This window comes from Dendrobates tinctorius, unplaced genomic scaffold (genome assembly GCF_039654945.1).
Source record: "Dendrobates tinctorius isolate UK_male_01 unplaced genomic scaffold, ASM3965494v1 ptg000250l, whole genome shotgun sequence".
Classification (NCBI taxonomy): Eukaryota; Metazoa; Chordata; class Amphibia; order Anura; family Dendrobatidae; genus Dendrobates; species Dendrobates tinctorius.
Window position 1 is genome coordinate 3,629,466 of NW_027361917.1, and position 15,311 is coordinate 3,644,776.

Below are 15,311 nucleotides of genomic sequence, written 5' to 3' on the forward strand. Positions count from 1 at the left end.
GTGTCGGTGTGTAGCAGGTGACAGTGCTGTGTGTATAGTGCAGTGTGTCGGTGTGTGGCAGGTGACAGCGCCGTGTGTATAGTGCAGTGTGTCGGTGTGTGGCAGGTGACAGTGCTGTGTGTATAGTGCAGTGTGTCGGTGTGTGGCAGGTGATAGCGCCGTGTGTATAGTGCAGTGTGTTGGTGTGTAGCAGGTGACAGTGCTGTGTGTATAGTGCAGTGTGTCGGTGTGTGGCAGGTGACAGTGTTGTGTGTATAGTGCAGTGTGTCGGTGTGTCAGGTGACAGTGCCGTGTGTATAGTGCAGTGTGTCGGTGTGTGGCAGGTGACAGTGTTGTGTGTATAGTGCAGTGTGTCGGTGTGTGGCAGGTGACAGTGTTGTGTGTATAGTGCAGTGTGTCGGTGTGTGGCAGGTGACAGTGTTGTTTGTATAGTGCAGTGTGTCGGTGTGTGGCAGGTGACAGCGTTGTGTGTATAGTGCAGTGTGTTGGTGTGTGGCAGGTGACAGTGTTGTGTGTATAGTGCAGTGTGTTGGTGTGTGGCAGGTGACAGTGCTGTGTGTATAGTGCAGAGTGTTGGTGTGTAGCAGGTGACAGTGTTGTGTGTATAGTGCAGTGTGTCGGTGTGTGGCAGGTGACAGTGCTGTGTGTATAGTGCAGTGTGTCGGTGTGTGGCAGGTGACAGTGCTGTGTGTATAGTGCAGTGTGTCGGTGTGTGGCAGGTGACAGTGTTGTTTGTATAGTGCAGTGTGTCGGTGTGTGTGGCAGGTGACAGTGTTGTGTGTATAGTGCAGTGTGTTGGTGTGTGGCAGGTGACAGTGTTGTGTGTATAGTGCAGTGTGTCGGTGTGTGGCAGGTGACAGCGCCGTGTGTATAGTGCAGTGTGTCGGTGTGTGGCAGGTGACAGTGCTGTGTGTATAGTGCAGTGTGTCGGTGTGTGGCAGGTGACAGTGCTGTGTATAGTGCAGTGTGTTGGTGTGTAGCAGGTGACAGTGCTGTGTGTATAGTGCAGTGTGTCGGTGTGTGGCAGGTGACAGTGCTGTGTGTATAGTGCAGTGTGTCGGTGTGTGGCAGGTGACAGCGCCGTGTGTATAGTGCAGTGTGTTGGTGTGTAGCAGGTGACAGTGCTGTGTGTATAGTGCAGTGTGTCGGTGTGTGGCAGGTGACAGTGTTGTGTGTATAGTGCAGTGTGTCGGTGTGTCAGGTGACAGTGCCGTGTGTATAGTGCAGTGTGTCGGTGTGTGGCAGGTGACAGTGTTGTGTGTATAGTGCAGTGTGTCGGTGTGTGGCAGGTGACAGTGTTGTGTGTATAGTGCAGTGTGTCGGTGTGTGGCAGGTGACAGTGTTGTTTGTATAGTGCAGTGTGTCGGTGTGTGGAAGGTGAGTGTTGTGTGTATAGTGCAGTGTGTGGCAGGTGACAGTGTTGTGTGTATAGTGCAGTGTGTTGGTGTGTGGCAGGTGACAGTGCTGTGTGTATAGTGCAGTGTGTTGGTGTGTGGCAGGTGACAGTGTTGTGTGTATAGTGCAGTGTGTCGGTGTGTGGCAGGTGACAGTGCTGTGTGTATAGTGCAGTGTGTCGGTGTGTGGCAGGTGACAGTGCTGTGTGTATAGTGCAGTGTGTCGGTGTGTGGCAGGTGACAGTGTTGTTTGTATAGTGCAGTGTGTCGGTGTGTGGCAGGTGACAGTGTTGTGTGTATAGTGCAGTGTGTAGGTGTGTGGCAGGTGACAGTGTTGTGTGTATAGTGCAGTGTGTCGGTGTGTGGCAGGTGACAGCGCCGTGTGTATAGTGCAGTGTGTCGGTGTGTGGCAGGTGACAGTGCTGTGTGTATAGTGCAGTGTGTCGGTGTGTGGCAGGTGACAGTGCTGTGTGTATAGTGCAGTGTGTTGGTGTGTAGCAGGTGACAGTGCTGTGTGTATAGTGCAGTGTGTCGGTGTGTGGCAGGTGACAGTGCTGTGTGTATAGTGCAGTGTGTCGGCGTGTGGCAGGTGACAGTGCTGTGTGTATAGTGCAGTGTGTCGGTGTGTGGCAGGTGACAGTGCTGTGTGTATAGTGCAGTGTGTCGGTGTGTGGCAGGTGACAGTGCTGTGTGTATAGTGCAGTGTGTCGGTGTGTGGCAGGTGACAGCGCCGTGTGTATAGTGCAGTGTGTCGGTGTGTGGCAGGTGACAGCGCCGTGTGTATAGTGCAGTGTGTCGGTGTGTAGCAGGTGACAGTGTTGTGTGTATAGTGCAGTGTGTTGGTGTGTGGCAGGTGACAGTGTTGTGTGTATAGTGCAGTGTGTTGGTGTGTGGCAGGTGACAGTGCTGTGTGTATAGTGCAGTGTGTTGGTGTGTAGCAGGTGACAGTGTTGTGTGTATAGTGCAGTGTGTCGGTGTGTGGCAGGTGACAGTGCTGTGTGTATAGTGCAGTGTGTCGGTGTGTGGCAGGTGACAGTGCTGTGTGTATAGTGCAGTGTGTCGGTGTGTGGCAGGTGACAGTGTTGTTTGTATAGTGCAGTGTGTCGGTGTGTGGCAGGTGACAGTGTTGTGTGTATAGTGCAGTGTGTCGGTGTGTGGCAGGTGACAGTGTTGTGTGTATAGTGCAGTGTGTCGGTGTGTGGCAGGTGACAGCGCCGTGTGTATAGTGCAGTGTGTCGGTGTGTGGCAGGTGACAGTGCTGTGTGTATAGTGCAGTGTGTCGGTGTGTGGCAGGTGACAGTGCTGTGTGTATAGTGCAGTGTGTCGGTGTGTGGCAGGTGACAGTGCTGTGTGTATAGTGCAGTGTGTTGGTGTGTAGCAGGTGACAGTGCTGTGTGTATAGTGCAGTGTGTCGGTGTGTGGCAGGTGACAGTGCTGTGTGTATAGTGCAGTGTGTTGGTGTGTGGCAGGTGACAGTGCTGTGTGTATAGTGCAGTGTGTCGGTGTGTGGCAGGTGACAGTGCTGTGTGTATAGTGCAGTGTGTCGGTGTGTGGCAGGTGACAGTGCTGTGTGTATAGTGCAGTGTGTCGGTGTGTGGCAGGTGACAGTGCCGTGTGTATAGTGCAGTGTGTCGGTGTGTGGCAGGTGACAGCGCCGTGTGTATAGTGCAGTGTGTCGGTGTGTGGCAGGTGACAGCGCCGTGTGTATAGTGCAGTGTGTCGGTGTGTGGCAGGTGACAGTGCCGTGTGTATAGTGCAGTGTGTCGGTGTGTGGCAGGTGACAGTGCTGTGTGTATAGTGCAGTGTGTCGGTGTGTGGCAGGTGACAGTGCTGTGTGTATAGTGCAGTGTGTCGGTGTGTGGCAGGTGACAGTGCTGTGTGTATAGTGCAGTGTGTCGGTGTGTGGCAGGTGACAGTGCTGTGTGTATAGTGCAGTGTGTCGGTGTGTGGCAGGTGACAGTGCTGTGTGTATAGTGCAGTGTGTCGGTGTGTGGCAGGTGACAGTGCTGTGTGTATAGTGCAGTGTGTCGGTGTGTGGCAGGTGACAGTGCCGTGTGTATAGTGCAGTGTGTCGGTGTGTGGCAGGTGACAGCGCCGTGTGTATAGTGCAGTGTGTCGGTGTGTGGCAGGTGACAGCGCCGTGTGTATAGTGCAGTGTGTCGGTGTGTGGCAGGTGACAGCGCCGTGTGTATAGTGCAGTGTGTCGGTGTGTGGCAGGTGACAGCGCCGTGTGTATAGTGCAGTGTGTCGGTGTGTGGCAGGTGACAGCGCCGTGTGTATAGTGCAGTGTGTCGGTGTGTGGCAGGTGACAGCGCCGTGTGTATAGTGCAGTGTGTCGGTGTGTGGCAGGTGACAGCGCCGTGTGTATAGTGCAGTGTGTCGGTGTGTGGCAGGTGACAGCGCCGTGTGTATAGTGCAGTGTGTCGGTGTGTGGCAGGTGACAGCGCCGTGTGTATAGTGCAGTGTGTCGGTGTGTGGCAGGTGACAGCGCCGTGTGTATAGTGCAGTGTGTCGGTGTGTGGCAGGTGACAGCGCCGTGTGTATAGTGCAGTGTGTCGGTGTGTGGCAGGTGACAGCGCCGTGTGTATAGTGCAGTGTGTCGGTGTGTGGCAGGTGACAGCGCCGTGTGTATAGTGCAGTGTGTCGGTGTGTGGCAGGTGACAGCGCCGTGTGTATAGTGCAGTGTGTCGGTGTGTGGCAGGTGACAGCGCCGTGTGTATAGTGCAGTGTGTCGGTGTGTGGCAGGTGACAGCGCCGTGTGTATAGTGCAGTGTGTCGGTGTGTGGCAGGTGACAGCGCCGTGTGTATAGTGCAGTGTGTCGGTGTGTGGCAGGTGACAGCGCCGTGTGTATAGTGCAGTGTGTCGGTGTGTGGCAGGTGACAGCGCCGTGTGTATAGTGCAGTGTGTCGGTGTGTGGCAGGTGACAGCGCCGTGTGTATAGTGCAGTGTGTCGGTGTGTGGCAGGTGACAGCGCCGTGTGTATAGTGCCGTGTTCATCAGTACATTCTTCTCATCTAGGGACATCCTCCTAAGAGCCTCCAGTAGTACAACCTGAGTCTGGCTCCGCCCACACACGTGACTGATCACATGGTGATGACGTCACGCAGGTCCTGTCTCCTACTCAGCAGCAGGCTGTGCCCTCCCTCCGCTGTCTGACGTTGTCTCTGGTCAGTTCCGTGTTTACACCCCGGGAAGGAGACCGGAAAGAGCAGGCAGAGTGCCGGTAACCGCGGCGGCAGGAGGCGAGCGTCCTTAGCAGTGCGGCAGCGTCCGTCCTCCAGAGCAGTCCGGGGCGCAGGACATGCGGCGGCCGCTGGTGTAGCGCCCCATAGATCACACCGAGCACATCGGCAGCTCCCGCACACACAGCGGTATGTTCTCCCGCAAAAGTCATGGAGACCTCAAGAAATCTACACAGAAAGTTCTGGACCCAAGGAAGGACGTTCCCACCCGGCTAAAGCACCTGCGGGCGGTGCTGGGTGAGTGTCCCCGGCCGCGGTGGCCATTGTTATCATGGGCTGATCAGTCAGTGTCGCACTGCTCCGATGGTTGTCAGTGGTGTATGTTGTGCCCCCTGCCGGCCGGGCCGTGTACTGCACAGGTGCTGTAGTGTCGCATGGTTGTCATGGATGTAACCCGTCCACTTGTTGAGAAGTAAACAATGCACATCACTCCCGGCTGCAGCCCCCTGACATCCAGCCTGGCTGTCCCTGACTGTCTGCCACCTGCCAGTGATGAGCTGCTGCCCTTGACTGACTGCCACCTGCCAGTGATGAGCTGCTGCTCCTGATTGTCTGCCGCCTGCCAGTGATGAGCTGCTGCCCCTGATTGTCTGCCGCCTGCCAGTGATGAGCTGCTGCCCCTGACTGTCTGCCGCCTGCCAGTGATGAGCTGCTGCCCCTGACTGTCTGCCGCCTGCCAGTGATGAGCTGCTGCCCCTGACTGTCTGCCGCCTGCCAGTGATGAGCTGCTGCCCCTGACTGTCTGCCGCCTGCCAGTGATGAGCTGCTGCCCCTGACTGTCTGCCGCCTGCCAGTGACTGTCTGCCGCCTCTGACTGTCTACCGCCTGCCAGTGATGAGCTGCCGCCCCTGACTGTCTGCCGCCTGCCAGTGATGCGCTGCTGCCCCTGACTGTCTGCCGCCTGCCAGTGACGAGCTGCCCCTCTTCACCCACTGACTGCGCTTACTGTCCCCCAGCAGCAGGCAACATGTACAGACAGCGCCCTGTGCAACCCATCCTGTGACCCCAGGGCTGACTGCACAGAGGTCTCCCCATCTCTGGAGGTTGCGGTCACGCCATCTCAGCAGTCAAAGGGTTAAAAGCGGTGCTCAGTAGTTGGAGCAGATGCATGGCTGTTACTAGCAGAGTACCCGCACCAGGATGGCATGGGACACACGTGTAGCACTAATGGCACCTGTACCGCCTGACCATGTTATCCTATCTCTCGGGCACGTTCCATGGGAGATCAGTGCCCGCCAGATGTGTAAGATGATGACTGTCACCCAAGTGTTGGGGTGACGGCTGTGTGAGGTGTGTGGGCTGCACCAGTCTCCTGAAGAATGAGACCCCTTAACGCCACGGATAAACGATATACGTTCTGGAGGATACAGGGTTAAGCTAATCTTATGTGACATTAGTTTTCTATTAGAATTCCTAGTGACTGATCCCGGGGGGTGACGGGCAGGGGGCCGATGCCTCCTCACATCTGTAGCCAGTGTATTGTGTACGTGTCGTATGCTGAGCACAGACTATGGGGGTGTAAGAAGTGCCACACGTGATGGTGTGTGCCAGGGATTGTGCCTGCTCTGATCATCGTAGCCATACATCAGTCTCCATTACTAAACCAGTTCCAGTATTGGACTCCATCATTTCTGATGCCAAGACAATGGCTGCAGACTTCTATTGCCACACCGCGAAGGGCAGGATGAGAATAGGATGACCACAGTCTGTGGATCTGCTCCAGTCTGAGCCCTCACTGTGATTAATGAGGTCCTGGCGATCAGTCCTCCAACCGTTGTACATCCTGAGTGTCCTCTGTGGGGAGTATTGTGATTGAGAGATGCCTGCACTCATCACTGGTCAGCAGTGACGTATCCCACCCTACGTCTCTCCGTATTCCCTGCAGTCACATCTGTATGTTCAGGCCGTGCTACTTCCTTCAAGTTCTCTTAGGTTATTCTGGACGCTGGTCCGAATACGTCGCTGCGGTGAGGATGAAGCGTTATGTGACGGCGCTGCTGTTATCTTCCAGCCTGCACATTGCTTCTCTAGACTGGAGCTCTCTGCCCGGCTCTAGGGCTCTGGTCACATTGTGTTGGGCTCAGTCCGCAAGCAGTGGCTCTTGCATTTCTTATGTGGCTGTTAACATGAATGGCTGCCACAAAAATGCCCAATACAAAATGTAAATGTCTGTCTTGCCCATCCCTATACGTCGTCCTTACAGCAGAAATGTATCCAGTCTCCCACTGTGCAGCTGTAACCAGGGCTGTGGAGTATAAAATAGTCCAACTCCAACAATATATATTATGGCTACCGTAGTGCAATGCAGGATGTGCTGTAAATGATTTAATAATTTGAGAAAGTTATGAAATGTCCTATAAATGTCTGTTCTGTTCCTGATCTAAGGATCTCGGCTTTTAGTGGAGATGAATCTTTGCTGCACTTTATGTACATGCTCAGTAGTGACCGGTGCTGTGGGGCCATAGATGAGATGAATCTGTTCTGCACTTTATGCACATGCTCAGTAGTGACCGGTGCTGTGGAGTCATAGATGAGATGAATCTGTGCTGCACTTTATGTACATGCTCAGTAGTGACCAGTGCTGTGGGGCCATAGATGAGATGAATCTGAGCTGCTCTTTATGTACATGCTCAGTAGTGACTGGTGCTGTGGGGCCATAGATGAGATGAATCTGTGCTGCACTCTATGCACATGCTCAGTAGTGACCGGTGCTGTGGAGTCATAGATGAGATATATCTGTGCTGCCCTTTATGTACATGCTCAGTAGTGACCAGTGCTGTGGAGTTGTAGATGAGATGAATCTGTGCTGCACTTTATGCACATGCTCAGTAGTGACCATTGCTCTGGGGTCATAGATGAGATGAATCTGTGCTGGATTTTATGCACATGCTCAGTAGTGACCAGTGCTGTGGAGTCATAGATGAGATATATCTGTGCTGCACTTTATGTACATGCTCAGTAGTGACCAGGGCTGTGGAGTTGTAGATGAGATGAATCTGTGCTGCACTTTATGCACATGCTCAGTAGTGACCAGTGCTGTAGAGTCATAGATGAGATGAATCTGTGCTTCACTTTATGCACATGCTTAGTAGTGACCAGTGCTGTGGAGTGGTAGATGAGATGAATCTGTGCTGCCCTTTTTGTCCATGCTCAGTAGTGACCAGTGCTGTGGGGCCATAGCTGAGATGAATCTGTGCTGCACTTTATGCACATGCTCAGTAGTGACCGGTGCTGTGGAGCTGTAGATGAGATGAATCTGTGCTGCACTTTATGCACATGCTCAGTAGTGACCGGTGCTGTGGGGTCATAGCTGAGATGAATCTGTGCTGCACTTTATGCACATGCTCAGTAGTGACCAGTGCTGTGGAGTTGTAGATGAGATGAATCTGTGCTGCCCTTTATGTACATGCTCAGTAGTGACCAGTGCTGTGGAGTCGGAGGTTTGACTTATCCACTCCACAGTCCTGGCTGTGACATCATGTGAGCCGTGTGATGAGGGTTATTACATAGGACTACACCTCCCACAATGCAGTGCACCCAAGCTCTCATTTAGGCTACAGTGCGGTGGGTGCATTTGTTCTTGTTTAAAGAGTTTGTCCAACTTTCAAGACGCATGCTTTTTTTTTTTTGTTAATATAAAGTATATGATTGGAATAATACAAACCCCTTAAATGAATGTGTGTTGGGGTAAAAATTATTTTTGTGGTTTTGTTCTGTAGCCTCTCTCTTGCTGGCTGCAGATGAGTTAACTGAAAATCCGTCAGTCAGCTCACGATGACGGTCTGACATGGAGTTTATGACCCTTTTATCTGTTTTTTTTTCCTGAGTTCCTCTCAGCTGATCTCTGACCGCAGATCACATCAAGGTTGAATTTGTCATGAAACCAAGTCAGTGTGTATGCTCAGAGCGGTGACTTAACCAGCGCCCCATGACTGAAACCGAATGCTGGTGGGAGAATAAGGCCGGGGTCACACTTGCGAAAAACTCGCACGAGTCTCGCATCTCAATACCCGGCACTGCCGCCGGCACTTCGGACCGGAGTGTGCATCTGCATATCTTTCTATGCAGCTGAGCGCTCCGGTCCTGAGTGCCGGCGGCAGTGCCCGCGTATTGAGATGTGAGACTCGCACAAGTTTCACAAGTGTGACCCCGGCCTAAAGATCATTTTCTCCCCGCTGCATTTGGCTACGTGCAGGCATCTGACAGCATCATAACACTGTTAACCTGCAGATTGACCCCATATCTGCAGGTTAACAGCGTTATTTCTGGTGACAAGTTCCCTTTAACTTACTTTTTTCCATGGATTTCAGATAGATCTATAGTGATCTATATCCTCTGTATCTGCCGGGTGTGTGTAATCCAGGGTGGTATCTGCTAGTTATGGCCCCTGCTCTGCTGTACAGAATTAGAGGGTCGCCTGCTTGTGTGATGATCAGTCATCAATACTAGATTCACTCCAAGTTGCATGAAGAATGCGAAAAAACAACAACAATGGCACTGTTGCTTTTTATTTCCATCTCTACCACAAACTGAGGATGAGAAATCTCGAAGTGCACTGCTCGTGTCCAGGGTGTCCATTACTATGAAGCTGCTTCTTGAAAGTCGCCACTGGTTTTCCAGTGCGTTAATGGAAATTAATTGCAAATGGCTTGACTTTTAGGAAGCTGCTTCTTTGCTTCTCCCCTCAGAGACAAGCTACATGTGCACCCAGTGATGTATGACATCTCAGCCAGACAGAAACTGTACCCCAAAACTATTCCAACTATAAGGTCTAATGTGGCCATCAGTCCTGGAAATAAACCTCATTGCCCCCTTGGCAGATAGTCACAAGGTGGGACCCCCTTATCACACTACCTAAGGAGGCGCTCGCCTTAAGGGCCCGTTACACTAAGGCTACTTTCACACATCAGTTTTTTGCCGTCAGGCAGGATCCGGCTATTTTTATAAAAAACGGATCCGGCATAAATTTTGGAGAACTGTAGAAACGGATCTGTTTTTCTGCCGGATCCGTCTAGCAGGTAATATCTGTTTCCTGGGGGCTGGCCAATTGGATCTGAGCATGCGCAGACTTAAAACGGATTCGGTTGCTGGATCCGTCTTTTTCTGGATCCGGCGCATTCCGGCGCCCATAGACTTTCATTGTGGCAAAAAGCCGCAAGCGTCGGATCCGGCGCTTCAGGCTTTTTCGCTGGAGACAAAAAACGTTACAGTAGCCGTTTTTTCCAGACGCCGGAATGAGACAAGTAGCCGATCCAGCAAAAAACGGATGAAACGCAATGCCATCCGGCGCTACTGCAAGTCAATGGGGAAAAACTGGATCCGGCATTGCATTTCGCCGGATCTGGTTTTACAAAAAAAAGCCGGATCGCGCCTGACGGCGAAAAACTGATGTGTGAAAGAGGCCTAAGCGATATCGCTAGCAATATCGCTATAACGTCACTAGTTTTGTGACGCAGCAGCAATATTGCTAGCTATATCGCTATGTGTGATACTTACCTCCGACCGGCTCCCCCGCTGGTTATCGCTGATCGCGCGAGAACATCCTGGGCCCTTTCTCGTCGGCCACTTCCTGCAGGGCTTCCTGCTGTGGCGACGAACGACGCTGGCGGGAGTACGTCAGGATCGCCTCGTCTGACAGGTAAGTCCGACCGCTGCTATGTCGCTGGTGAGATCTGCCTGTTTGGCAGCTCACTAGCGACCACTTAGCGATGCACCAGCGATCCTGACCGCGTCATATTGTGGTCGGGATCGCTGGTGCATCACTAAATGTGACGGTACCCTTACCTTCATTCCCAGCCTTATGCTATCTGCCATGCTCTCTTTGTTTTTCTATGTACTGATTAATGCGGTTATGCAAATCTAGTGACTAGTCTCCACCAAGCTGCAAACTGAAGTGATGAGCACATTGCACTGTGTGCACTATGTACATACAATCTATTCTGTATGATGCACAATACATCTATACAGCTGTGTGACAGTGTTTGCCTCCATCCTGATTCCCTATTTTTTTGCATGTTTGTCACACTTAAATGTTTCAGATCACCAAATGTAAATATTAGAGAAAGATAACACAAGTAAGCACAAAATGCAGTTTTTAAATATAGGTCTTTATTATTAAGGGAAAAATAAATCCAAACCTACAGGGCCCTGTGGGCAAAAGTGCCATATCTCCCCTTAAAACATAAATTAACTGTGGTTTTTCAAATCTTTGAGAAGCTGAGTTTAAATTCCCCAGCGACACCCAGGCCAGATTACTGCCACACCTGTTCTCAATCAAGAAGTCACTAAATTAGGACCTGCTTGAGAAAGTGAAATGGACCAAAAGTTCCTCAAAAGCTAGACATCATGCCCGATCGAAAGAAATTCTGGAACAAAGGAGAAACAAAGTAATTGAGGTCTATCAGTCTGGAAAAGGTTCTAAAGCCATTTCTAAATCTGAGGGTTTGGATTTATTTTTCCCTTAATAATAACCTTCATCTAGAAACTGCATTTTGTGGTTACTTGTGTTCTTTGTCTAATGTTTAAGTTTGTTTGGTGATCTGAAACATTTAAGTGTGACAAACATGCAAAAATAGGAAATCAGGAAGGGGGCAAACAATTTTTTCCTTACAACTTGTATATATGTTGTTGTAGTAAATACCCCAATCTCTGATCAGTGTCAGGGCTGGTGGGGCTTCTGACTGCAAAGCGAAAGCAATGATGGATCTCTCTGGCTGGAAGGAGCTGGTATATGAGAGATCGTCTTCCCTTATAAATTTGATGTGCACTCGCTAAACTAAAGGGAATGGTGAGTGTTCTGTAGATTATACCCTCTGATACCTCTATTAGATGGGTCCAGTGTTTGTACCGTAGACGTATCCCTTTAAATCCTTGCTAGTAGTAGGCATAAAGCTTCATCCAAAGGATAGAAATATATTTATGACTGCTAAGATCTCAATAACTCTGCTCCCAAAGTGCGAGTGGAGCAGTTGTGGGCATGTGCAGCCACCACTCCATTTACTGTCTATGGGACTCCCAGAGATTGTCCCGTGCGGTCTCCGCCAGTCTCATAGACAGGGTATTCAGCAGTGGTCACATATACTGCACCATTCACGCAAGGGACTCGGACCCCTATCCTCTGGAACAGCGATAAATGTAATTAATGGGGGTACCCCTTTCTTAAGAGATGATGCTAGATTTCTTAAAATAAAAAAAATAAAAATTGCTCCTGTCTTGTCTATTAGCTGTGTTTGGTATTGCAATATAGTCCCATTCGCTTTCTTCGGTGCTAAGTCTATGGCAGATATCTCTTCTCTCCTTTGTCTATGCCGATCCCCATGTCTCTGTGTATTGGGTGGCACAGCCTGTACATCGGAACAATGCATTCTACAGTAAGAAAGCAAACACGTGCTTATTCTAGTGTGTGGGGTTCAGGTGACGCCCGGTCTATCTCACTGTACAGGTGTTGGCTTAAGAAAACATCAATAAAACTTCATATTAGTCTTCATACAGATGTCCGTGATTTGTTTCCCTGCTAGACAAACCAGGTTGCTTTATATCCATGTGCAGGATCCTACGTCTTCTGTTTTTCCCGTATGTAAAAAAATAAAAAAATCCCAAGTTTGTTTTACCCACTGACAACTTTCACATGACACATAGTTGGCATCCGTGTGCTAGCCGCTTTTATGATGGACCCCATTCTCTTGAATGAGTGAGCTTGATTCTGAAATTGGACCTTTTTTACAGGGAAAATCAATTCTCATCCACCCCTATCACCAGAAAAAAGGTCATATGAACAGCCCCATAGACTCTTATGGAAAACAAGTCTAGAACACACGTGAAAAACAGATGTGTGCATAGAGACTTACTTTTGTAAGGTGTAGGGGTTTCGGCCCTCTGGTAGCTGCTTGGATAGATACTGGGTTTTTATATCAAAACCGAATAAAGTTTGGTCTTCACAAACTTTACAGCTTCAAAATGAAACGGCTTCCCTTCAGCATAAATTAATAACCAAACATTCCTCTCCTCTCTCTGAGCACGGCGAAGGAGATCCAACGGTCTCATCAGCGTGGTATCACAGGGACCTCTCTGCCTGCAGTACAGACCACACCAGCTCTATCTTTCCCCAGCCCAAGTACACTACAACTACCTGATCTAGACCAGGTGCATATTTTTTCTTTTAGGCCAGTGAGATCTGGACTGAAGTGTGGGTGCGACCTTTCCCACCCAGGCTCTTTTGGTCACTCCTAAATCCCAGACTCAAAATTCAGTCTCAATAAAAACCATCTGTGTAACACATACCTGCCATCCAGGACTTTACCTCCTGCTTTCTTAGAAAGGTTGGTGATAATGCATCGGTTATCGTGTCCAACAGTAAAGCTTAAGGTTGTTTAATCACAGACACTGATGACTTTCCCAGTCCCATCGCCACTTTGTTAAACCAACAAGCAGGAATTAGAGTAATCAGACACCTGCTAGTTACTAAAATGTAGTGGCAGCAGTGCTAGAAATTCACGGTGTCCCTGCAGTCTCTTGGGAGTCTGAATGGGCGAGAATGCATGTCGCATGACCGCTATTCCCGGCATCGTAGAGTTTTCACAGTTCACAACACTTGTAGTTTGACACCAAACAATCCCTTTAAATATCGATGTCTAATAGCAATGCTGTAACAGAGGGCTTTCGAGTGCTGGCCGTACTGTGTATGGGGATAACCTGGTGACAGGTCCACTTTAATGTCATATCGGGGGAAGGACCTTTTATGATTGGATGTTCTGTATGAGGTTATTTGTACTGAGTCTATGGGTATAGCATTCTTGATTCTTTATCGTACATTTTTTAAGCTATTCACAATATTGATCTAGAGCCAGAAGTGTGTTATTGACATTACTATACTCCAGTCTTGAAGTGAATCTTAATGAAGTGATTTCAATGAACATTGTCATTGATGATACTTATTGTATCATTTGTATGATCCGAACGGCTATTATTATTTATGTTGTGTGATTGTATTTAAAATAGAAAATTAAAGCCTTTAACCCCTTCATGACCCAGCCTATTTTGACCTGGCCATTTTTTGCAATTCTGACCAGTGTCCCTTTATGAGGTAATAACTCTGGAACGCTTCAACGCATCCTAGCAATTCTGAGATTGTTTTTTCATGACATATTGGGCTTCATGTTAGTGGTAAATTTAGGTCGATAATTTTTGCGTTTATTTGTGAAAAAATTGCAATTTTCAAATTTTGAATTTTTATTCTGTTAAACTAGAGAGTTATGTGACACAAAATAGTTACTAAATAACATTTCCCACATGTCTACTTTACATCAGCACAATTTTGGAAGCAAAATATTTTTTTGTTAGGAAGTTATAAGGGTTAAAAGTTGACCAGTGATTTCTCATTTTTACAACAAAATTTACAAAACCATTTTGTTTAGGGACCACCTCACATTTGAAGTCACTTTGAGGGGTCTATATGGCAGAAAATACCCAAAAGTGACACCATTCTAAAAACTGAACCCCTCAAGCTACTCAAAACCACATTCAAGAAGATTATTAACCCTTCAGGTGTTTCACAGCAGCTAAAGCAATGTGGAAGGAAAAAATGGACATTTTAATTTTTCCAACACAAATTTCCTTTCAGCATCAATTTTTTCATTTTCACATGGGCAACAGGATAAAATGGATCCTAAAATTTGTTGGGCAATTTCTCCTGAGCACACCAATACCTCATATGTGGTCATAAACCACTGTTTGGGTGCACGGCAGGGCCCGGAAGGGAAGGAGCGCCATCAAAATCATTTTTTTTCCTCAAAAATGATTTTTTAGCACGCTATTTTTTATTTTCACAAGGGTAACAGGAGAAATTGGACCACAAAAGTTGTTGTCCAGATTGTCCTGAGTACGCTGGTACCCCATATGTGGGGAAGGGGCACTGTTTGGGTGCACGGCAGGGCGCAGAAGGGAATGAGCGCCATTTGACTTTTTGAAATGAAAATTAGCTCCAATCGTTAGCGGACACATGTCATGTTTGGAGATCCCCTGTGTGCCTAAACTTTGGAGCTCCCCCACAAATGACCCCATTTTGGAAACTAGACCCCCTAAAGAACTTATCTAGATGCATAGTGAGCACTTTGAACCCCCAGGTGATTCACAGAAGTTTATAATGCAGAGCAGTGAAAATAAAAAATCTTTTTTTTTCCTAAAAAAAAATTTTTTAGTCAGCAATTTTTTATTTTCACAAGGGTACCAGGATAAATTGGACCCCAAAAGTTGTTTTCCAGTTTGTCCTGAATACGCTGGTACCCCATATGTGGGGGGGACCACTGTTTGGGCACACGTCGGGGCTCGGATGGGAAGTAGTGACATTTTGAAATGCTGACTTTGATGGAATGGTCTGCGGGCATCATGTTACATTTGATGAGCTCCTGTGTGCCTAAACAGTAGAAACCCCCCACAAGTGACCCCATTTTAGAAACTAGACCCCCCAAGGAACTTATGTAGATGTGTGGTGAGCACCTTGAACCCCCAAGTGCTTCACAGAAGTTTATAACGCAGAGCCGTGAAAATAAAAAATCATTTTTTTCCCTCAAAAAAAATGATTTTTAGCCCGCAATTTTTTTTTTCACAAGGGTAACAGGATAAATTGGACCCCAAAAGTTGTTGTCTAGTTTGTCCTGAGTACGCTGATACCCCATA

General features: G+C 48.8%; 1 protein-coding gene across 4 annotated transcripts in view; it reads left to right on the forward strand.

The window, feature by feature from the left end:
* Nucleotides 1-4,514: 4,514 nt before the first annotated feature.
* The window catches only part of RALGAPA2 (Ral GTPase activating protein catalytic subunit alpha 2), a 412,397-nt gene continuing 401,600 nt past the window's right edge, over nucleotides 4,515-15,311 (forward strand). For 2 of the 4 annotated variants that reach the window (XM_073557418.1, XM_073557416.1), the window contains exon 1: nucleotides 4,515-4,874. In XM_073557418.1, coding sequence (XP_073413519.1) covers nucleotides 4,769-4,874 — 106 coding nt within the window. In that variant the 5' untranslated portion in view covers nucleotides 4,515-4,768. The remainder of the gene's footprint in view (nucleotides 4,875-15,311) is intronic. The other 2 variants (XM_073557417.1, XM_073557415.1) reach the window with 2 other exon arrangements.